Source organism: Mobula birostris, chromosome 2, assembly GCF_030028105.1.
Source record: "Mobula birostris isolate sMobBir1 chromosome 2, sMobBir1.hap1, whole genome shotgun sequence".
Classification (NCBI taxonomy): domain Eukaryota; kingdom Metazoa; phylum Chordata; class Chondrichthyes; order Myliobatiformes; family Myliobatidae; genus Mobula; species Mobula birostris.
In genome coordinates, this window is record NC_092371.1 from 114,957,326 (window position 1) to 114,981,349 (window position 24,024).

Consider the following 24,024-nt stretch of genomic DNA (forward strand, 5'->3'; position numbering starts at 1 on the left):
ATTGGGGAAAATCAGGTTGGTGCTGGATCCCAAGAGGGGAAATTTCTAGAATGCCTCTGAGATGGCTTTTTAGAGCAGCTGGTGGTTGAGCCCACTAGGGGATCAGCTATTCTGGATTGGGTGTTGTGCAATGAACCAGAATTGATTAGAGTGTTTAAGGTAAAGGAACTACAGAGGCATGAGAGGAGCTGTCCAAAATTGTTTGGAAAAGAACACTGTCAAGAATGGCAATAGAGCTGCAATGGCTGGAATTTTTGGGAGCAATTCAGAAAGCACAGGGTGTATACATCCCTCAGAGGAAAACATATTCTAAAGGCAGGATGACACAACTGTGGCTGACGAGAAATCAAAGCCAATATTAAACCCAAAGAGAGGGCATAAAATAAAGCAAAGATTTGTGGGAAGTTAGAGGATTGGAAAACTTAAAAAAAAAACAGAAGGCAACTAAAAAAGTCATAAAGAAGGAAAAGATGGAATACAAAAGTTTATTGAAGAGGATACCAGAAGTTTCTTCAGATACATTAAGTGTAAAAGAAGGATGAGAGTAGACATTGGACTGCTGGAATATGATGCTGGAGTGGTAGTAATGTGGGCCAAGGAAATGGTGGATAAACTGAATAAGTATTTTGCATCAGTCCTCACTATGGAAGACACAGTATGCTGTGAAGTTTGGCAGAGTCAGGGGGCAGAATTGTATGAAGTTGCCATTACGTGGGAGAAAGTTCTTGGGAAAATAAAAGGCCTGAAGGTAGAATTTTGGACCCCTTATCTAAGAATGGATATGTTGTCATTGGAGAGGGTCAGAGAAGTTTCACGAGAATGATTCTGGGAATGAAAGGGTTAACATTTGAGTGTTTGGCTCTCGGTCTGGAGTTTAGAAGAATGAGGGGGATCTCATTGAAACCGACCCAATGTTGAAAGGCCCAGATAGAATGGAAGTGGAGAGGATATTTCCTGTGCTGGAGGAGTCTAGGAGCAGAGGACACAGTCTCAGAATAGAGGGATGTCTATTTAGAATGGAAATGAGGAATTCCTTTAGCCAGAGTGTGTTGAATCTGTGAAATTCATTGCCACACGCAGTTGTGGAGGCCAGTTCACTGTGTGTACTTAAAGAGGAGGTTGATAGATTCTTGATAAGTCAGGGCACGGAACGTTATGGAGAGAATGCAGGAGAGTGGGATTGAGAGGGAGATGGGTCAGCCATGGTCAAATGGTGAACACTTGATGGGCCTAAGGGCTGATTCTACTCTAATGTCGAATGGTCTTGTAGACTGCAGTCAGGAGTCCTACTTTATAGCTTGCTCTCTTGCTCCTGAAACTCTAACTACAAGGAGTGCTGACTTGTGACTTGTCCTCTTTCCTCTACCCTTACGGAGTTTATCGCCCTTTCGTCCTAGCACCACGCAGGCAGCCCATGTGGCTCTGACACTGAGAGTTGGAGAACCACTCATTTAACTCTGACTGTGGGATTGCTCAAGACCATTGCATTTTTACCATCCGCAATTTCTCTTGTCTTTAGTGTCACCTTCAGAGTTTGGATTCATCTTTATCACATGTAGGTTAAACATAACGGTGAAATGTGTCATTTGCATTAACAGCCACACACCCACAGTTGAGCTGGGAGTAGTCCGCAAGTGTTGTCACACATTACAAGCCCACCATAGCATGCCTATAATGTTCAGCAGAACACCACGAGAAGCAGCAGCAACAAAACAAAAGAAGACAACAACAGCAAACCAAGTCCCCTTCCCACTCACACACAGAGACAGGTCTCCAACCGCAGGACAGGCTGCCTCTGAGGCCCATGCCTTTGGCCCTGGACTCGAGTCCCTGGCCTGACATTGCAGACATTGGGCCTCTGGCCTCTGAACAAGCTGACCCAGTGGTTTCACCGTTTGGACCCCTACCTCCAGACTTACCAAGCTCTGAACTTTGACCTTTTTGATTTTGCCCTCCAGACTGCGGTATTTCAGATTATTATAGCCACCATCCTAGGCAATCACTCATATCCTGACAGTTACTACATTTCAGTCTTTCTGGATGACCATCCTGGATACTGTGGCTGCAGGATGACCACCACCTTGGACGAACAATCCATTTAAAAGAAAAATCAGCAGTTTGCAGGCTGCCACAATTTGATCATCTTGCATTACGATTTAGGAGGCTATGTTTGATAGAAGGGGCGGTTACTAATCAGTCTTTCCTATTATCGAAAAGATGGTATACTTGTTTATGGTTTTGGTTATGTCATTCACCATATGCTGTATAATGAGGATATCTCAATCCAAACATGCCTTCTATAAGCAGTGGAGGCTTGTATGAAGCTTATACGCTAATAAAGTCAGTGTTTCAGTCATAAGCTTGCATTATGCCTTTGAAGATCAGTAACAAATACTGATCACCTGCCTATCCAGTGTCTGTCTCTCTTTGTTGCCATTTACCAACCCCTTTTATCTCTATTTCCCCAGCCTAGTTAAAAACTCTGCAATTTTTACCCATGATGATCCAAATAACGACACTGATTCTTGCTTCTACAATCACCTTGCATCTCCTTTGATTCTGTGAAATTGAATAGTGTCTCTTTTTGCCAAAGCTGCTTAAACCTCAGATCAGATGGTTGGATCTGATCTGAAAAGGTGAGCAGGGTTTGACAGAAGTAGGCTAAATTTAATTAAGATTTACTTTTAATGCTGATTTACTTTGAGTAGCTTATAAAAACCAAGATACTGTAGGTGATTGAATTCTAGGGCTGCTGGTGTAAATGTAACTTTGCTGGATCAAATAAAGACAGCACAAAAAGATCGTTACTTACCTTTTCACCCATTTATTTCTTCGAGCTCAGCCGGCGAATGAACTTGGACCCGACATCAGGGAGAGAACCTTTCTCATCTCCCCGGCGGTTCTACAAGTTCACCACCTGATGTCAGAATTGTCAGAAGTTATAAGGCCACTGATACAAAAGAACAATCAATTTGATAACCATTCCAGCCAAGTCAATGGACTATTGATACAAAAGTACAATCAATTTGTTAGACACTCCAGCCACCTTAATTAAAGAAAGGAATGTCCTACCTGGTTTGCTGGAGCCACAACTTAGTGACAAAGATGAGAACGTTTGTCAAATTTATGCTTTAATTAAGAAAGGAATGTTCTGTCTAATTTCCATCAGGTTCTGCTTTTGGTCAAAATCAAAAGGTGTAAAAAGCCCAGAGACATCTTATGTGGATCTGGGTGAACTTTAACCCTTATCTTGCTCCAAAGAAAGCAGCTGTGAGACATTATTCAAACACACTGCAGTGACAGACATAGTCAGTACTTAATCCATTGTTTACAGGAATCTGAGAATCCCCCATTCCCTTAAACTTTATCATTCCCTCCTTTTTATCATTACATGATAACTTTTCAGAACAGATTGTCGCTTCTGCAACATGATACAAAACGTACCCAACATGCTCCCCGTTCTACTTGCTTAGTGTAGGAGGGACAGAAAAGTGTTAACACGGGGGCCTCCCGAAACAGGGTCAGGATCACCCTCCCTTAGAGTCATTAAAATAATCATTAACCAATGCAATTTTCAGTCCTTATCAGTTCCGCCAGTAACGTGTTTACAGTCCGTTCGATGTATCCACCGGAGCTGCCCTTCCACCTTCACTGCAGTAGGTGTTGTCAGTAGCACTTGGTACGGTCCTTTCCACCTTGGTTCCAACTTCTTACGAGCCCAGTTCTTAATCAGGACAAAATCTCCAGGCTCAATGGTGGATTAGTCACCCTTAGGCTGGGTGTCATTCTTTCAATTCTCTCAATTGGCTTGTTGTACCTGTGAATGCAAGCTTCAGAGAGTTTTAGTTAATTTGCATAAATATTTTCCCATCCCTTCTCTAAGGTATGCATGTCCATCCTTTCAGGAAGGGGAAGTCGGGACATTTCCGACCCCCAGGCTTCCCGTAGATAATCTCGGTGGGGGATAACCCCGTTTTACCTGAGGGTGTGATCCTCATGTGGAACAAGGTCAAAGGTAGAACTTTAAGCCAGGTTGGCCCAGTTTCTTGCATAAGTTTAGTTAGCTTATTCCTTAAGGTTCCATTTGCTCGTTCCACTATACCAGCTGCCATTGGGTAGTGGGTGCAGTGGAACTGTTGCTTTATAGCCAATTCCTTGCAGATTTCCTAATTTATTTTGGCTACAAAGTGCGGTCCATTGTCTGAGCTTATCATTTCCGGGAGTCCATAACAGGGAACCACTTCTCTTAATATTTTTACAACAGTATTATCAGTAGTGGGTATAGCCTCTATCTGCTAAATATATCTACTATTACCAAGCAATATTTACAAGGTAGTTCTATAAAATCAAGTTGCAGACAAGAAAAAGGTCCACCAGGCAAGGGGGTAGTTCCAGAAACAGAAGGCATTCCCTTTCCAGCATTCGTTTTTTTTTCACATGCTGTGGCTTGCTTTTCAACTGCTTGCTGGAAATCAGGGCACCAAGATATTAACCATTCCCTCCTTGCCCAATTATGTACAATTATTTACATAATCTATCAAGATAGATAAGAACACAGAGGGAACACAAACCTGCCCTGCAGGGGTCACCCATAAATTGGTCTGAGGTTCAATGTGGCAACCCATTTAGGACCGTAGTTTGCGCTCTCCTTCAGGGGTGTCCCCCTGCAATTTACATATTTCCCCCCATATCTGCTTTTGCCTGTGTTCTTTGTTTCTCGTTCTCTCTTTCTTTTCCCTTCTACCCATTAGCACCTTGCCTGCAGTGTCTCCGAACTCTTGGAAGTCCCTTCTGCCGCACATACCTCTATCCCTTTATCACATGCATTATTCCTCCAGCTGGCCAGTAAGGTACCATTCCATTTAGTATAGGCTCTACCTTTCCATTCTTTAATCAATAATTTCCACTTTTTACCACAATTCTTTTCCCAAATTAAACCTACTGCTTCTTTCCCCTGGTAGCCACACTGTTTCCCTAGTTTCTTTGTTAGCGCTGCACTTAACATCCCAAGGTCCTTTTCTTATCTGGTATTTGGTCACACATAGCTGTATCAAGGGCCTGTCCCATTATTGCCCTTATCAGTTGTTCTTAATTATCAAGTCAAGTAAAGTATATAGCACATTTAAAAACAACCACGTTGATCAAAGTGCTGTACGAAGTAAAGCAAGTAGCCAAAATCACAAATACATGAAACACAGACAAACCAATGAGACAGACAGCTTTTAGACACAAAATACACAACACAAGGGCCCAGGCACAAGCCACTGGGTGAGAAATTTAGCCAGCCTGCCTCCCCCTTAATCAATTTCAGCCGGCCATATTATCAGCAGGCAGCTGGATATGGTCAAATCCGTCAGGTAGCGGTGGCCACCTCTCTTGACTGGGGTCCCCAGTCCCTATTCTTTCCTTAGGAACAATACAGAATACCCAATGTCACCCGCAGCCTTTAATTCCCACAAAAAACTGCTAGCCTATTTTCCATTAATACTTGCAAAAAACAACTCTCACATACTCTGCAGGCCTTTGTTCCTTTATCCTAAACTTCTCATTAAAATTCGAATGGCCATATTTCTGCTGCCAAGGTCAGGATTTTACCAGGCTGCCAGTCTCGTATTATTTACAAATTTCAACCGGCCATATCGTGAGACATGCACAACCCCTTTTCCGAATCATCAAATTTCAACCGGCCATATCCTGTCACCCGCAGCAATGTAAAAGAGACAACTGCTTACCTAAAATCCTGTGTCTAAACGGATTGTCCAGTCCCGTCAAGGTACCAGTCCCAATGGGCGAGGGGCAAAAATGCTTGGTCGGACACAAGGAGTAGCCAGAGGTAAACTATCTTGGGGTGCCCAGCTACTCATTTTTGTTCGATTCAAGCCCCCTGTCACTTACTCAGCCCAGAGAGACATTCCCTATGTTGGGATCCGAGTCATGGCACCAAATGTAAACGTAACTTTGCTGGATCAAATAACGACAGCACAAAAAGATCGTTACTTATCTTTTCACCCGTTTATTTCTTCGAGCTCAGCCGGCGAGTGAACTTGGACCCGATATCAAGGAGAGAACCTTTCTCATCTCCCCAGCGGTTCTACAAGTTCACTGCCTGATGTCAGAAGTTATAAGGCCACCGATACAAAAGAGCAATCAGTTTGATAACCATTCCGGTCTGGTCAATGGACTATTGATACAGAGAACAATCAATTTGATAACTATTCCCGTCAAGTCAATGGACTATTGATACAAAAGTGCAATCAATTTGTTAGACACTCCAGCCACCTTAATTAAAGAAAAGAATGTCCTACCTGGTTTGCTGGAGCCACAACTTAATGACATCTTAATGGCCGTTAAGAACATCTGTCAAATTTATGCTTTAATTAAGAAATAAATGTTCTGTCTAATTTCCATCAGGTACTGCTTTTTGTCAAAATCAAAAGGTGTGAAAAGCCCAGAGACATCTTATGTGGATCTGGGTGAACTTTAACCCTTATCTTGCTCCAAAGAAGGCAGCTGTAAGACATTATTCAAACACACTGCAGTGACAGACGTAGTCAGTACTTAATCCATTGTTCACAGGAATCTGAGAATCCCCCATTCCCTTAAACTTTATCACTGGGAATTTGTCATCTGAACTGCAGAAGTGTCCATTTATTTACCTGTAGCTGAAGCCTCAAGCCACATTTGTCTCTCCTGGATAAAGTATCATCAAGAGCAATTGATGGTGACTTCTTTGTCCGTGTCTGTAGATCAGATACAGGCAAATTTAAAGTGATTGTTTTCTCGAAGGAAGAAAGTAACCATTTAATTATGTGCCACCTCAAGTTTACAATTTCAAAAGTATCCAAATCTGTGTTATATGGTCTTATTGCTTGTGTGAATACTTCAGGAATTTCCATGCTGATGACTGCGGTGGGACTGTACATCATTCCATGGTCAACGAAGATACTGCTGTTGATGGTACTGATGTCCCTCATTGGAATTTCAATGGGCATGCTGGACACAGGTCTGTAAATCTTTCCAATCTGTAAATTCAGGATCATATTTTTTACAATATGAACTATCGATTCTTTAGTTTTGCTCTTGCTGATCCCAATCCAAGCTAGGCACAGTAATTAGAACTTACATTCTAATTTGTATATCCTGAAAATTGTTGTTTTCTGTTTTTCTTTAATACATTACCACCCCTTATCACCAACCCACAAACCCGAACTTTTCACTCGTTTGCTGATCATGAAGCTGAAAATTTGGTATCTGGAGACAGGTTTGGGTTCAACTATATTAAAAGTATTTAGTATTGTTGTTTCTCAGTAAGTACCTCCACAATGTTATTGTGCTTTTCACTTGTATAGGTTAGTTACAGCAAAACTTCTTAAAAAACCTGTTTACTTCTAATAGCCTGTCAGCATGGGGAACCTGTGGTGTAGATGCACATATGCTTTTCACTATGATTAAACCATGCTTGTTGCCTAATATGTTATCTGCACACATTCTTGTTCACTATATTAAATGCTGAACTTGGCACAGTTCCCGATATCTCCATTGTATTGTAATTTGATGGCAATGTTTTGGAATCTTTAATGGTAAGAGATGTTGTAAATTTAGTCAAACAAAAAGGATGTATAAGGTTGTACAAGCTGAAGTGAGACAAGCCTCTTGAGGAATATAAAGGAAACATGAAAGAGCTTAAAACAAGAAATTAGGTGGGCTAAAAGGGGTCACTGTCAAAGGGCAATCCCAAAGCTTTCGATACATCCATTAAAAACAAGAGGGTAGCTAGGGAGAGAGTAGAACTACTCAAAGACAAAGCAGGGGATTTATGCTTGGAGCCAGAGTAAGTGTTCAATGTACTAAATGAGTGTTCTCCAAGGGGAAGTAGTGAGATCGGCACCAGGATGTTGCTTGGATTGATCCTGTGCTGTATTGTTGTGTGTTAATTATCTCCTTGTGGATAGAGAGCTTCCAAAGTTTAGTGTTAATTCTGAATTTGAGATTAGTATTGCAGCATCTTCATGAATATATTTGTTCCTCTCTGCCCCCTTGCTGTTATCTGTGGTCGAACCAGGGACCATTCACCTTGAAGTCTATTGCTGATGCCACTACACCGACCGGCTTCATGAATATATTCCGAGCAACTTTTTGTGTATCTTCTGGATTAACAACTCACTTGGAAGAGTTGACTTATTTGTGCAAGGAAGAAAGGATGGTAGAAGGACGGTGTTGGTTTTTTTTGATGAACGTCAAGATGGATGTCCCAGGGCCTCATGGGATCTATCTTGATATTGAGAGAGAAGCCTTGAAAGAGGTATTTTATTCTCTTAAGCCACACCAGGGTACATGAAAAGAGCTATCTTTTAATCAGCAGTGATCGAGATCTTGAAGGCAGAATTTCGTGACAGTTTTTCTGAGTTGAGGAGTGATCAATTGGCAAGAGGGATTGATCAGAAAAGGCCAATAAAAATAGCACAGGTGCAAGTGGAGTTGCCATTCATTTGGACTGTGCCAGTGTTTAGAGTGGCTTTGGCTTATCAGGATTAGGCGAGATCAGGCTTGGGTGAGGTACATTGTCTTGTAATTTACTCTCTCTGTCCTATTTGTTCATTCTTCATCTGTTAGGGCATAGTAAATTAGTGAGAATGGCTCCAGGGGTAGTATTCTGTACTCTGCGTGGGATGTGGGAAGTCCAGCCCCCAGATAAACACTTCTGTACCAGGTGCACCGTTGCAGTTCCTGAATGAACGTATTAAGGAACTGGAGCTGCAGCTCTATGACTTTCAACTCATTCGGGAGAATGAGGTGGTGATAGACAGGAGCTATAGGGAGGTAATCACCCCATAGGTTGCAGGAGACAGGTAACTGTGACTGTCAGAAGAAGGGGAAATGCACAGCCAGAGCAGAGTACACCTGTGGCCATTCCTTCAATAATAAGATACTACTAGGTTCTATTGAGGACGACCACCTATTGGGGGGGGGGGGAAGACATAGTGACCAAGTCTCTGGCACTGAGTCTGGTGCCGTGGCTCAGAAGATCAGAGAGGTGAAGAGGACTGCGTTGTTGATAGGAGATTGGTCGGTCAGAGGAACAGACACAAGGTTCTGTGAGTGCGATAGGGACATTTGGATGGTATGTTGCCTTCCTGATGCCAGGATCAGGGATGTCTCGGATCGGGTCCATGGCATTCTAGACGGCAAGGATGAGCTGCCAGAAGTCTTGGTGCATATTGATACTGTTATGTACCCCGTAACTGGGTTGCCAAACCAGCAGAAATGGACCACTTAGTTGGAGTCTGGATTACTGAAACTAAGAAAGTTTTATTAAAGAAATAAGTAACACAGTACTCTAATAGTAAGGATATAAGTGCAACAGGTTAGCAATGAATAAACACACACATGTACACAGAACTAGGATAATAGGATCAATCAAGCTCTACCGCAGTCTAGGGGTAAAATGATCAGTCACAAGTGACAGAGTTCAGTTCAGTTTCAGTTCGCAGTAATCGCTGTTGTGCCGTTGGGGAGGGAGAGAGAGAATGAATGAATATTCAAATCGGATTCCAAACAGACCTTCGATATTCCTCGCAGTTAGCTTTTGGGCGAGCCCTTTGTAATGTCTTCTGAGGTCACCGACTGTGACCCCTCCGTTCCAGATACGATCGTTCTTCTGCGGTGAACCCGGCACCCAGGCAAGGGCGGACGCACACACCAGGTTCCCGCCGACCCGTACCTTTCTACCCTGTGCGTCTATGGCTGGTCCCGCAACCAGACCTCCAAAACTCCCACCAACTAGTGGGGGCACACTGCTTCCAGGGTCTCATTACCTCGTGGAGTTGTGTGTCTGTTGCCTTAGCGAACCTGTCCCTTTTTATCCCCCTGCTGGGGTATATCGCCTGTCCATCAAACTTCAAACAGTTCAGGGTTCAAAGCAACCGGTCTCTGACAATACTCGGAACTGTGTCTCCTTTTCGTTAATCCCTCTCGTCTCTCATTAACATTTCTGAATGTTCCCCCATTGTCCTCTTATCGGCATCAATCTTCTGATAACTTGATCTGTCGTCACACCCCTATCCTTCAAAGGATTTTTACCGGGGTAAAAATTATAGTCATGAATACACTATCAGCTACACACAAATATACATGTTTATCAGCTATTTGGCTAATACATAGAATTTTAAGTTGTCAACACCTGACAGACAGTCAGCAATCACATTTTCTGTTCCTTTTATATGTGTTATTTTAATAATCTTCTAAAACCAGGCTCCAACTTAGCAAACTTCATAGTGGCCGAAAACACTATTGAATTGTGATCAGTGTAACTTCTCAGTGGTTTTCGCCCCGGACACAGATAACAAGGGTCGTCACATACCAACTTAGCACTCTCTAGCAAGGGCTTAGTAAGAGGGTGGGTACTATCCGCAAAGTTGTTTTTTTTCCTGCAAAACTTCCGATAGTACCCCACCATCTCCAAGAACCTTCTCAGGACTCTCTTGTCTGTCGGGGTGGGGACTTCAGAGATAGCCCGCACCTTAACTTGCATCGGAGCCAGCTGCCCCTGTCCTTCCACAAATCCCAGATAAGTGACCTTGGCGCGGCCGAACTCACTTTTTGCGAGGTTCCCTGTCAGGCTGGCTTCACACAGCTTTTTAAACAGATCCTCCCATGTGTTACTCCAGACCACTCCATCGCCAAGAAACACTTCTGTGTTCTTTAGCCCTTTTGTCACTGAATTAATCATTCTATAGGGGTGTTGCTCACTAGGCTGACCTGATGTGATGACAGCTCCATGTCCCAGCTCTTTGCATCGCCTTGGGTCATCTGGACCTACGTGTGCGTACCGTTTAATTAGCTCTCTTAGCAGGTCGCTTTGTTCGGGGATTAAGGGAGAGAACTCATCAGCAAAGTTGGTCAACACAATAGAGCTCTCCCATCTGGTCAGCACCACACTTATCTTTTCAAAATGGGTTTTCCCCTTATCAGGTGGCACCCTAGCCTCATTAATTTTCATGATATCACCAGCTAGATCTGTTTTCTGATCGTGGTGAGCTTTTAGCATGTTAATAGCCTCTACCTGTGTTAACTCATGTCTGCAATAGTCAATAACATCCTTCCTCCTGTGCAGCCAGTAAAAATCTTTCATGATTCCGCCGACTGTTTTCCTCCCCCCAAAATGTCCACCGAGGGGTATCTTGTGGGCCAGGTTAAGAATCTCATCCCCATAAATTTTTGGCACCATCCCCCATTCTTCATCTGCGGGCACGGTACTTGGTCTCCCTTTCTTCCTTAGCACTCCCTCCTCCACACAATAGCCTACTGGCTCCCTTTTTAATTCTGCTTCAGAGAGAGCTGTCTCCGCCGAAACCATCAGGTCCTCGTCTCGCTCCTGTGTCTGTACGAAGTCCTTCCTTGCTAATGCTAAGTCAGCCTCAACTCCTTCACTTCCTCCTGGTTCACTACGCTCCTTCTTTTCACTTTCTACCTCCCCCTGGTACAAGGCTGGTAGAAACGTCTCAGCTAAATTTACTTCGGCAGCCTTTCTGGACACACGCCGAGTCACTGCGCAAACGGGATGAACCTGTGAGTCCATGGGCGGGGCCTCAATGCTGGCAGGCTGGCTTGTCAACCTCACTGCTGGGTACACCTCCCTGCTGGCGAGGTCATTACCGAGTAAGACTTCCACGCCTTTCATCGGCAGTTCGGGCCTCACCCCGATCGTGACTGGTCCAGAGACCAAGTCGCTTTTTAGTTGTATCTGGTGCAAAGGTACTGCCTCAGTCCCTTTCCCAATGCCTTTTATGACCCTGACTTTCCCAGTCTCGGTCTCTGAACTAAAGTCTAACACACTCTTTAATATCAATGACTGACATGCTCCCGTGTCTCTCCAGATCCGTACTGGAACTGGGTTTAACCCCTCCTTCACCGACACCAATCCGGCCGAGATAAACCTCTCGCGCCCTTCTGAACTTTGGCAGACCTCTTCTCTCCTAGCAGTTTGCTTACCAGCTCAATACAGCCAGTCGGAACCGCTGCCTTTCCCTTTCCCGTCTCCTTCTTTGGGGCAAAGCACCTGGATGCAAAGTGTCCGGTTTTCCCACAATTATAACATATGACCCCAGGAGACTTCCTACCAGACTGCTCCCGGTCTACCTTATCCTTCTCACTAGTCCCCGGCTTACTTACTGACTTTACTGGTGGACTCTCCCCGCCGTCCTGACTACCCTTCTGGTAGACTTTACTCGGGGCAAACTTTGTTTTATGTATCAACGCGTACTCATCCGCTAACTTAGCAGTTGCGGCTAAAGTGTCTGCCTCTTTCTCATCTAGGTAGGGTCTCATACCATCAGGGACACAACCTTTAAACTGCTCAATCAGGATCAGCTGTAGCAGTCTGTCATAATCCCCATTTACCCCCTTCGAGGCGCACCAATGCTCACAATATGTCTGCATCTCACGGGCAAACTCTAAGTACGTGCGGTCCCACTGCTTCCTCGCATTCTGGAACCTCTGCCAGTATGCCTCCGGGACCAACTCATAAATCCTGAGGATGGCCTCTTTCACCACCTCATACCTCTGGGCGTCTTCCGCGGACAAAGCCCAGTAAGCTTGTTGGGCTTTTCCTTTAAGTACACTCTGAAGCAAAACAGCCCACTTATCCCTCTGAAGCAAAACAGCCCACTTATCCCTCGGCCAGTCCTGACTTGCAGCAACTTTTTCGAAATGGAGAAAGTACCGATCCACATCGGTATCGTCAAATGGGGGAACCAGCCTAACCTTCTGGGTCGCCCTGAACCCTTCACCTTGGTTCGGCATGGGCCCCTGCTCTGCCCTCATCTTTAACCTCTCCAGCTCGAATTCTCTTTCCATCTGTTTCTCTTCTCGCTCCAACTGCCTCTCTTCTCGCTCCAACTGCCTCTCTTTCTCTTCTCGCTCCCATTGCCTCTCTCTTTCTTGCCATTCTAACTGCTTCTCTTCGCGTTCTAGCTGTCTTACCCGGAACTCGTGCTCGAGTCTCAGTTTTTCAAGCTGCACCTGTACTGCGTCTCCACCAGGTTTTCCAATAGACATCACCTCCAGCTCCCCTTGGGGAAACACACCTTTAGACACATAATGCTCTACGATAGCTCTGTGTATCTCCTCTCTCCTCATTGTCGACTTCCCCTTAACAAGATTCAACTGTTTGGCCACAGCTGCCAATTCCGCTTTCCTGGCATCCTCTAATGCCTCCAAGGTCGGCGCCTTTAGAAATTCCTCAGTCTCCATTTCTGCTGTTTGCCTTTTCTTTCTTTTGGGAATTTTAACCCAATCAATTTACCCCGTCCCAAATTTAGCGTTCAAAATCCCGGACGAGAACCCCACTTATGTTACGTACCCCGTAACTGGGTTGCCAAACCAGCAGAAATGGACCACTTAGTTGGAGTCTGGATTACTGGAACTAAGAAAGTTTTATTAAAGAAATAAGTAATACAGTACTCTAATAGTAAGGATATAAATGCAACAGGTTAGCAATGAATAAACACACACATGTACACAGAACTAGGATAATAGGATCAATCAAGCTCTATCGCAGTCTAGGGGTAAAATGATCAGTCACAAGTGACAGAGTTCAGTTCAGTTTCAGTTCGCAGTAATCGCTGTTGTGCCGTTCGGGAGGGAGAGAGAGAATGAATGAATATTCAAATCGGATTCCAAACAGACCTTCGATATTCCTCGCAGTTAGCTTTTGGGCGAGCCCTTTGTAATGTCTTCTGAGGTCACCGACTGTGACCCCTCCGTTCCAGATACGATCGTTCTTCTGCGGTGAACCCGGCACCCAGGCAAGGGCGGACACACACACCAGGTTCCCGCCGACCCATACCTTTCTACCCTGTGCGTCTATGGCTGGTCCAGCGATCAGACCTCCAAAACTCCCACCACTTGTGGGGGCACACCGCTTCCAGGGTCTCGTTACCTCGTGGAGTTGTGTGTCTGTTGCCTTAGCGAACCTGTCCCTTTTTATCCCCCTGCTGGGGCATCGCCTATCCATCAAACTTCAAACAGTTCAGGGTTCAAAGCAACCGGTCTCTGACAATACTCGGAACTGTGTCTCCTTTTCGTTAATCCCTCTCGTCTCTCATTAACATTTCTGAATGTTCCCCCATTGTCCTCTTATCGGCATCAATCTTCTGATAATTTGGTCTGTCGTCACAGTACCAATGACATAGGTGGACAAGTTGAGGTGGTCCTGAAGAGAGATTTTAGGGAGCAAGGTAGAAAGCTGAGAAACGGGACATTTTTGTGGAGAGACATAATCTGATTAGGGGTAGTCAGCATGGCTTTGTCAAGGGCAGGTCGGCCTTATGAGCCTGATTGAATTCTTTGAGGATGTAACAAAACACATTGATGAAGATAGAGCAGTGGATGTAGTTTATATGGATTTCAGTAAGGCATCTGATAAGGTTCCCCATGCAAGGCTCATTTAGAAGTAAGGAGGTATGGGATCCAAGGGAACCAGAACTGGCTTGCCCACAGAAGGCAAAGTGTGGTTGTAGATGCTTTGTATTGTGCATGGAGGTTGGTGACCAGTGGTGTTCCACAGGGATCTGTTCTGGGACCCCTCCTCTTTGTGATTTTTATAAATGAACTGGATGAAGAAGTAGAAGGGATGGGTTTGTAAGTTTGCAGATGACAAAGGTTGGGGGTGTTGTGGATAGTCTGGAGGGTTGTCAGAGGTTACAGTGGGGCATCGATAGGATGCAAAACTGGGCTGAGAAGTGCCAGATGAACTTCAACCCAGGTACGTGTGAATTGGTTCATTTTGGTAGGTCCAATATGAAGATAATATAATGGTAAGATTCTTGGCAGTGTGGATGAAAAGTGAGATCTTGGGGTCTGTGTCGATAGGACACTCAAAGCTGCTGCGCAGGTTGTCAGTGTTGTTAAGAAGGCGTATGGTGTGTTGGCATTCATCAACCATGGGATTGAGTTCAAGAGCCATGAGATAATGTTACAGCTCTATAAGACCTTGGTCAGACCCCACTTGAGAGTACTGCGTTCAGTTCTGGTCACCTCACTACAGGAAGGATGTGGATACTAGAGGGAGAGTGCAGAGGAGATTTACAAGGTTGTTGTCTGGTTTGGAGGGCATACCTTATGAGAATAGGTTGAGTGAACTTGGCCTTTTTTTCTTGTAGCAACGGAGGATATGAATCAGAATCAGAATTGGGTTTATTATCACCGGCATGTGACGTGAAATTTGTTAACTTAGCAGCAGCAGTTCAATGCAATACATAATCTAGCAGAGAGAGAAAAAAACAGAATAAATAAATCAATTATGTATATTGAATATACAGTATTAAAAATGTGCAAAAACAGAGATATAGTATATTAAAAAAAGTGAGGTAGTGTCCAAAACTTCCCTGTCCATTTAGGAATTGAATGGCAGAGGGGAAGAAGCTGTTCCTGAATTGCTGAGTGTGTGCCTTTAGGCTTATGTACCTCCTCCCTGATGGTAGCAGTGAGAAAAGGGCATGCCCTGGGTGCTGGAGGTCCTTAATAATGGACACTGCCTTTCTGAGAGGTGACCTGATAGAGGTGTATAAGGGGCATTGATCGTGTAGATAGCCAGAAGCTTTTTCCCAGGGCTGAAGTGGCTAACATGAGGGGACATAGTTTTAAGATGCTCGGAAATAGGTACCAAGGGCATGTCAGGGGTAAGTTTTTGACACAGAGAGAGTGGTGGGTGCATGGAATGCACTGCTGGAGGCAGTGGTGTCAACAGATACAAAAGGGTCTTTTAAGAGCCTCTTAGATAGGTAAATGAAGCTTAGAAAAATAGACTGCGCTAGGGAAATTCTAGGCATTTTCTAGAGTAAGTAACATGGTTGGCATACTATTGTAGGCTGAAGGGCTTGTAATGTGCTGTAATTTTCTATGTTCTAGGACCTCAGGGTAGTAATCTCTGGATTGCTGCCTGTGCCAGTGAGAGTAAGAATAGAAAGATTTGGCAGGTGAAAGCGTGGCTGAGGAACTGGTGCAGGGGGCAGGGGTTCAGATTTACGGATCATTGGATCTTCTGGGGAAGGTGTGACCTGTACAAAAGAGACAGGTTACACCTGAATCCGAGGGGTTCCAATATCCTTGTGGCAAGTTGGCTAGAGTTGTTCGGGTGGGTTTAAACTAATTCGGCAGGGGATGGGAACTGGAGTGATAGTGATGAAGATGAGGTAGTTGGTTTACAAACAGAGGCAATGTGTAGTGAGACTCCTAGCAAGCAGAGGCTGATGACAGGACAAAATTGCAGTCAACAGGATAAGTTGCAATGTAAAAGGTGGACAAAATCTAAAAGGGTGAATACAGGACTTAAGGCGTTATATTTGAATGTGGGTAGTATACAGAATAAAATAGATGAACTTGTAGCACAGATACAGATTGGCATGTATGACGTGGGCATCAATGAATTGTGGCTGAAAGAAGATTATAGCTGGGAGCCCAATGTCCAAGGATACACGTTGTATTGAAAGGATAGGTAGGAAGGCAGAGGAAGTGGCATCGCTGTTTGTAAAATATGAAGATAAATCATTAGAAAGAGATGACGTGGTTGAAAGATGTTGAATCCTTGTGGATAGAGCTAAGGAACTGCAAGGGTAAGAAGACACTTATAGGAGTTGTATACAGACCCCCAAACAGTAGTAAGATTGTGGTCTACAAACCACAACAGGAGATAGAAAATGCAGGCCAAAAGGACAATTTTATAATAGTCATGAGGGATTTCAATTTGCAGGTAGATTGGAAAAATCAGGTTGGTGCTGGCTTGAGCCCACTAGGGGATCAGCTATTCTGGATTGGGTGTTGTGAAATGAGCCGGAATTGATTAGAGAGTTAATCAAGGGTAAAGGAACCCTTATGGGCAAGTGATCATAATGTGATCAAATTCACCCTTAAATTTTAGAGGAGAAGCTAAAGTTGATGTATCAGTATTACAGTGGAATAAAGGGAATAACAGAGGAAAGAGAGAGGAGTTGGCCATAGTAGATTGGAAAAGAACATTGGCAGGGGTGAAGGCAGAGCAGCAGTGGCTGGAATTTCTGGATGCAATTTGGAAGGCAAAGGATATGTACATCCCAAAGATGAAGTACTGTAAAGGCACACCATGGCTAACAAGACAAGTCAAAGCCAAACTAAAAGCCACAGAGACAGCATACAGTATAATGGAGCAAAAATTAGCAGGAAGTTAGAGGATTGGGAAGCTTTCAAATTCTAACAGAAGGCAACTAAAAAAAGTCATTTAAAAGGTAAAGATGGAATACGAAAGTAAGCTAGAAAATAATATTAAAGAGGATACCAAAAGTTTCTTCAGGTACATAAAGTGTAAAAGAGAGGTGAGAGTGGATATCGGACTGTTGGAAAACAGTGCTAGAGAATTAGTAACGGGGACAAGGAAATGGTGGACAAACTGAATAAGTACTTTGCATCAGTCTTCACTGTGAAGACGCTAGCAGTATGGTGGAAGTTCCAGGTGTCAGGGGTCATGAAATGTGTGAAGTTACCATTACTAGGGAGAAGGTTTTTGGGGAAACTGAAAGGCCTGAAGGTAGATAAGTCACCCGGACTAGATGGTGTACGCCCCCAGAGTTCTGAAGGAGGTGGCTGAAGAGATTTTGGAGACATTAATAATAATCTTTCAAGAATTGTTAGTTTCTAGAATAGTTCTGGAAGACTAGAAAATTGCAAATGTCACTTCTCTCTTCAAGAAGGGAGAGAGGCTGAAGAAAAGAAATTATAGGCCAGTTAGTCTGACCTCAGCGGTTGGGAAGATGTTGGAATCGATATTCAAGGATGAGGTCTCGGGGTACTTGGAGGCAGACGATAAAATAGGCTGTAGTCGGCAAGGTTTCCTCAAGTAAAAATCTTGCCTGACAAATTTGTCGGAATTCTTTGAAGAAATAGCAAGCAGGATAGACAAAGGAAAATCAATTGATGTGTATTTGGATTTTCAGAAGGCCTTTGACAAGGTGCCGCATGTGAAGCTGCTTAACAAGCTATGGGCCTATGGTATTACAGGAACGATTCTAGCATGGGTAAACAGTGGCTGACTGGCAAGAGGCAAAGAGTGGGAATAAAGGGAGACTTCTGGTTGGCTGCCAGTGACTATGTTCCACAGGGAACTGTGTTGGGACCAATTTTTTTTTTTACATTATATATCAATGATTTGGATGATGGAGTTGAGGGCTTTATTGCAACATTTGCAGATGATATGAAGTTAGGTGCAGGGCAGGTAGTTTTGAGGAAGTAGAGAGGCTACAGAAGGACTTAGATTAGGAGAATGGGCAAAGAAGTGGCAAATGGAAGACAGTGTTGGGTGATGTTTGGTCATGTACTTTGGTAGAAGAACTTAAAGGGTTGACTATTTTCTAAATGGAGAGAAAATACAAAAAACTGAGGTGCAAAAGAACTTGGGAGTCAATGTGCAGGACAAAGTTAATTTGTTGGTTGAGTCTGTGGTGAGGAAGGCAAATGCTAATATTAGCATTCATTTTAAGAGGACTAGAATATAAAAGCAAGTATGTAACTTTGAGACTTTGTAAAGCACTGTTGAGGCCTCACTTGGAGTATTGTGAGCAGGTTTGGGCTCCTTAGAAAGGATGTGCTGAAACTGGAGAGGGTTCAAAGGAGGTTCACAAAAATGATTCCAGATTTGGATGTCATATGAAGAGTGTTTGATGGCTCTGAGCCAGTACCCACTGGAATTCTTAAGAATGAGGGATGACCTCATTGAAACCTAAGGGACGGTGAAAGGCCTTGGAGTGGATTTGGAGAGGATGTTTCCTATGGAGGGAGAGTCTAAGTGCAGAGGACCCAGTCTCAGAATAGAGGAGTGTCCTTTTTGAACAGAGATGAGGAATTTCTTTAGCCAGAGAGGTGAGTATGGAATTTTTTGCCACAGGCAGCTGTGAAAGCCAAGTTTGTATGTGTATATTTAAGGCAGAGATTTACAGATTCTTGTTTGGTCAGGGTACGAAGGGATATGGGAAGAAGGCAGGAGATTGGGGCTGAGAGGAAAATTGTTTCAGCTATGATGAAGTAGTGGAGCAGACTCGATGGGCCAAATGGCCCAATTCTGTTCCATATTTTATGGTCTAAAAGATATCCCAGAGAACTGGAGAATAGCTGGTGTTAAGCTTCATTTTACGAAGGACAATAGGGATGATCCAGCAAATTATAGGTTGTTGAGCCTTGCATCGGTGGTAGAATTTAGTCACATTTGGAAAACTATGGACTTATTAAGGGTAATCAGCATGACTTTGTATAAGGGAGGTCACGTTTCACAAACTTGAATGAGACTTTGAGGCATGATGATGATGAGGGTAGGCCAGTTTATGTTGTGTACATGGACTTTAGTTATGCGTTCAGCAACTTGCATCATGGTATGCTGATCCAGAGGATGTGAGGGCTGTGGTGACTTTGTAAGTAGGATTCAAAATTGGTTTGGATTTAGGAGGTGGTGTAATTCTGACTGGAGTTCTTTGACCAATGGTATTCTGTAGAGGTGATTGTCATAACCTTTGTTTGCCTGTGATGAAGCTGGGCTATCAGTGAACTGGCAGATGACACAAATTGGCATTGTTGTGAGGAAGCAACAAACATGCTGCTGGAGAAATTCAGCAGGACAGGTGGGATCTGTGGCAGTAAAGGACAGTCAACAATTTGAGTTGAGACCCAGCATCAGGACTTAGTGTTGAAGTAACTTTGCCAGAGGAGAGAGCTGGTGCAGGAGCTGCTAAATGGTAGGTGATTTTAGGTAAGGAGAGATTGATGGCCAGATGGAGCTGGTGGGGGAGGAAAGGGAAAAGAAAGTGACAGAGGTAGGAGGGTGATACTGGAGCAACAAAGATTATGGATTCTGGTAAATGGAACCACATAAGGTAGGAATGCTGAGCAAAAGGGGAACAGTGGGATGTTGGGGGGGGGTAGAAAAACAGGTTAGAGAACAGTGGGATGTGGGGGGGGCTAGAGAAACAGGTTAGAGAACAATGGGATGTGGGGGGTGGGTGGGTGAAGAAACAGGTTAGAGAACAGTGGATATTCTGGGAAAGAGGCAGTGTGGGGTTAGGGAAGGTGCTAAAGGATCTGGATGGATCAGGAAAGAAAGGAACACTGGGATGTGGGTTTACATTGGATTGTAGATGACTCAAGAGGATATGAGGTGCTGTTCTTCTAGTGAGATAGTAAAGAAGGTCGTCAAAAAAATAGAAATCCGTTAGAAATATGGGTGGAGAAATGGCATGGTTTAATCTGGACAGTGCGAGGCATTGCACTTTTGGAGGTCAAATTTGAGTTGAAAGTATAGAATAAATGGCAAGACCCACAGGAGCACACCACGATCCCTCTATACGTCAGTCCATGTCCATAGCTCCTGAAAGTGGCAACACAAGTAGACGGGATGATAAAGAAGCTGAATGGCATTCTTGCCTTCATTGCTTGGGGCACTGAGTATCAAAGTTGGAAAATCATGTTATAAACATTTGATGGAGCTACATTTGGAGTACTGGTTTACTTCATGTCACTAGATTACAGGAAGGATGAAGACGAGGTTCACCAGGATGCTGCTTGGATTGATCCTGTGCCGTACTGTTGTATGTTAATCATCTCCTTGTGGATAGACGCTCGAGAGTTTTGATAATTCTGAACTTGTGATTAGTATTGCAGCATCTTCATGAATATACTTAGAGCAACTTTTTGTGTATCTTCTGGATCAGCAACTCACTGGAAAGACTCGACCCATTTGCAAGGATGAAAACTATTATAAATTTGATGTTAAGCACACAAAGATGAATTGAACCTCGACTCCAAGAGCACAGCATCATAGTGGTTGGGTTACTGGCCTAATAATCTAAGTACATGTAGTCCTGGGTGAATGATAAATTGGGATTTTACAACAGTCCTAAAGAGGTACTGGAATCTCGGGACTTTAAATTCAGTGATTCCATAAAGCTGGCATAATGAAGTTGTATCAGCAATGAGAAGCATGGAACTACTGGTCCACAATCCCTTATCCGAAATCCTTGGGGCCAGTTGCATTTCGGAATTCAGAATTTTTTGGATTTCAGGCCCCCCCCCTCCCCCCAATACCAAAAAACACATATGTTCAAGTCCCTTATTTAACCTGTCTCAGTGCGGTGGACTTTAGGACCCGGCAGCGCACCAAACCAACGCACATCCTCCCGTATACTTTAAGTCATCTATAGATTACTTATAATACATAATACAATGTAAATGCTATGTAAATAGTTGTTATACTGTATTGTTTAGGGAATAATGACAAGAAAAAATTTTATTTCCAACAAAAACATTGAATAAAATATAAAAATATACAGCTTCAAACGAACCAAATCAAACACATGGTAAATGACTTATTGGAATAAATGTAGAACGTCGCTATAAAACTTCAGTAACTTGTCTTTCTGTTTATTTAAATCATATACAGTGGTAGTTCCGACACTATTTTCTTCAGCAAGATGCTGCACAGACACATCACGATCAAGCTTCTGCAATAACTCTGCTTTCTGCATTATTGATAATAGTAGATGCTTCCTTCTCTTCTTCTCATTGTTACCCATAGGGGTATCTGCAGCTCTTTTTGACATTTTCACGGTGAAATTAAACACGAAGTCAACAGTGAACACAAAATATCAGCGAACGGCAAATGCAGGTGTAACCAGTTGAGCGTTGAGCCACAACTGACATCTGGCAGCCTCTGCTAGTGCTGCCACATCACACCTGAGTAACGTCAGCTGTTGGCGCGAAAAACTTCGGTTTTCGGAGCTTTTTGGGTTTCAGAATTTCCGATAAAGGAATGTGTACCTGTATATGGACTTACAATTTAGTAGAAATGGGGAACTCAACCCCTTGTTCCACTGTTCAATAACGTTATGATAGATCAGATCATAACCCCAACTGGTTTGTCACTGCAACACGCATCAAAGTTGCTGGTGAATGCAGCAGGTCAGGCAGCATCTCTAGGAAGAGGTACGGTGGACGTTTCAGGCCGAGACCCTTCATCAGATCTAACTGAAGGAAGAGCTAGTAAGAGATTTGAAAGTGGGAGGGGGAGGAGGAGATCCAAAATGATAGGAGAAGACAGGAGGGGGAAGGATGGAGCCAAGAGCTGGACAGGTGATTGGCAAAGGGGATATGAGAGGCTCTTGGGACAGGAGGCCCAGGGAGAAGGAAAAAGGGGGAGGGGGGAAAACCCAGTGGATGGGCAAGGGGTATAGTCAGAGGGACAGAGGGAGAAAAAGGAGAGTGAGAGAAAGAATGTGTGTGTAAAAATAAATAACAGATGGGGTAACACACATAAAAGTTGCTGGTGAACGCAGCAGGCCAGGCAGCATCTCTAGGAAGAGGTGCAGTCGACGTTTCAGGCCGAGACCCTTCGTCAGGACTAACTGAAGGAAGAGTGAGTAAGGGATTTGAAAGGGGGAGGGGGAGATCCAAAATGATAGGAGAAGACAGGAGGGGGAGGGATGGAGATGGGGTACGAGGGGGAGGTGGGGTATTAGCGGAAGTTAGTAAGTCGACGTTCATGCCATCAGGTTGGAGGCTACCCAGACGGAATATAAGGTGTTGTTCCTCCAACCTGAGTGTGGCTTCATCTTTACAGTAGAGGAGACCATGGATAGACATATCGGAATGAGAATGGGATGTGGAATTAAAATGTGTGGCCACTGGGGGATCCTGCTTTCTCTGGTGGACAGAGCATAGGTGTTCAGCAAAACGATCTCCCAGTCTGCGTCGGGTCTCGCCAATATATAAAAGGCCACATCGGGAGCACTGGACGCAGTATATCACCCCAGCCGACTCACAGGTGAAGTGTCGCCTCACCTGGAAGGACTGTCTGGGGCCCTGAATGGTGGTAAGGGAGGAAGTGTAAGGGCATGTGTAGCACTTGTTCCGCTTACAAGGATAAGTGCCAGGAGGGAGATCAGTGGGGAGGGATGGGCGGGGGGAGGGGGACGACGACGAATGGACAAGTAAGTCGTGTAGGGAGCGATCCCTGCGGAAAGCAGGCAGGGGGAGGGAAAGATGTGCTTAGTGGTGGGATCCCGTTGGAGGTGGCGGAAGTTACGGAGAATAATAAGTTGGACCCGGAGGCTGGTGGGGTTACGGAGAATAATATGTTGGACCCGGAGGCTGGTGGGGTTACGGAGAATAATATGTTGGACCCGGAGGCTGGTGGGGTTACGAAGAATAATATTTGTTTGTCACTGGTAACTTTTCACATTCTGTTTTAAAAGTATTCTCACTCTGCTTCGATGTCTCTTTAAGGGAGAGTTCCAGAGTTGAGACCCTCTGAGAGAATTTTGCGTCACCTTTGAATTAAGCAGTGAGCTCTAGTTCAAGGTTGTACCCCTGAGGGGAAACATCTCTCCACATCCATCTTGTCATGATCCTTCAAGATCTTGTATAAAACATAGTTTAGCACAGGAACAAGCCCTTTGGCCCACGATGTTGTAAACTGATTAAACTAGTAATTAAGCCCTTAACTAATCCTTTTCGTCAATGCAATACCCATATCCCTCCATTCTCTCAATTGTCTCTCAACTCTTCTAAAAGCTTGTAGATACTACCTATCCTTTCTAATCTTTTCTCTTAAAAATCTGCCACTATCCAGGGATCTGTTAATAGCAAATCTTTTCTGAACTGCTTAATATCATTAATAATGAACATATTAATGTCCTCCTTTAAATAAGCCAATGCTGTACACAGTATTCCAGATGTAGGCATTTACCCTGTCCTTCCTCTGTATTTGGTTTCTCTTGTGATAAATAGTAATTTTTGGTTTCCTAGTTACCTGATATTTCTGCAAAATTACCCTGCTGCTGTCTGTAGGAATTTGTACGTTCTGCCCATGACTGCATAGGTTTCCCCTCTCAGTCCAAAGAAGTAATGGTTGATAGGTTAATTGGTCTATCTAAATTGTCCTTTGATTAGGCTAGGGTGAAATTAGGGGTGGGCTTGGGGGAGGGAGGGTTTATTGGGCGGTGTGGCTGGAAG

General features: G+C 44.0%; 1 protein-coding gene across 1 annotated transcript in view; it reads left to right on the plus strand.

Moving 5' to 3' along the window:
• Positions 1-24,024, plus strand: part of mfsd4b (major facilitator superfamily domain containing 4B) — a 43,286-nt gene that overhangs the window by 16,027 nt on the left and 3,235 nt on the right. Inside the window, exon 3 of the mRNA XM_072246594.1 lies at positions 6,887-7,003. Coding sequence (XP_072102695.1) covers positions 6,887-7,003 — 117 coding nt within the window. The remainder of the gene's footprint in view (positions 1-6,886; positions 7,004-24,024) is intronic.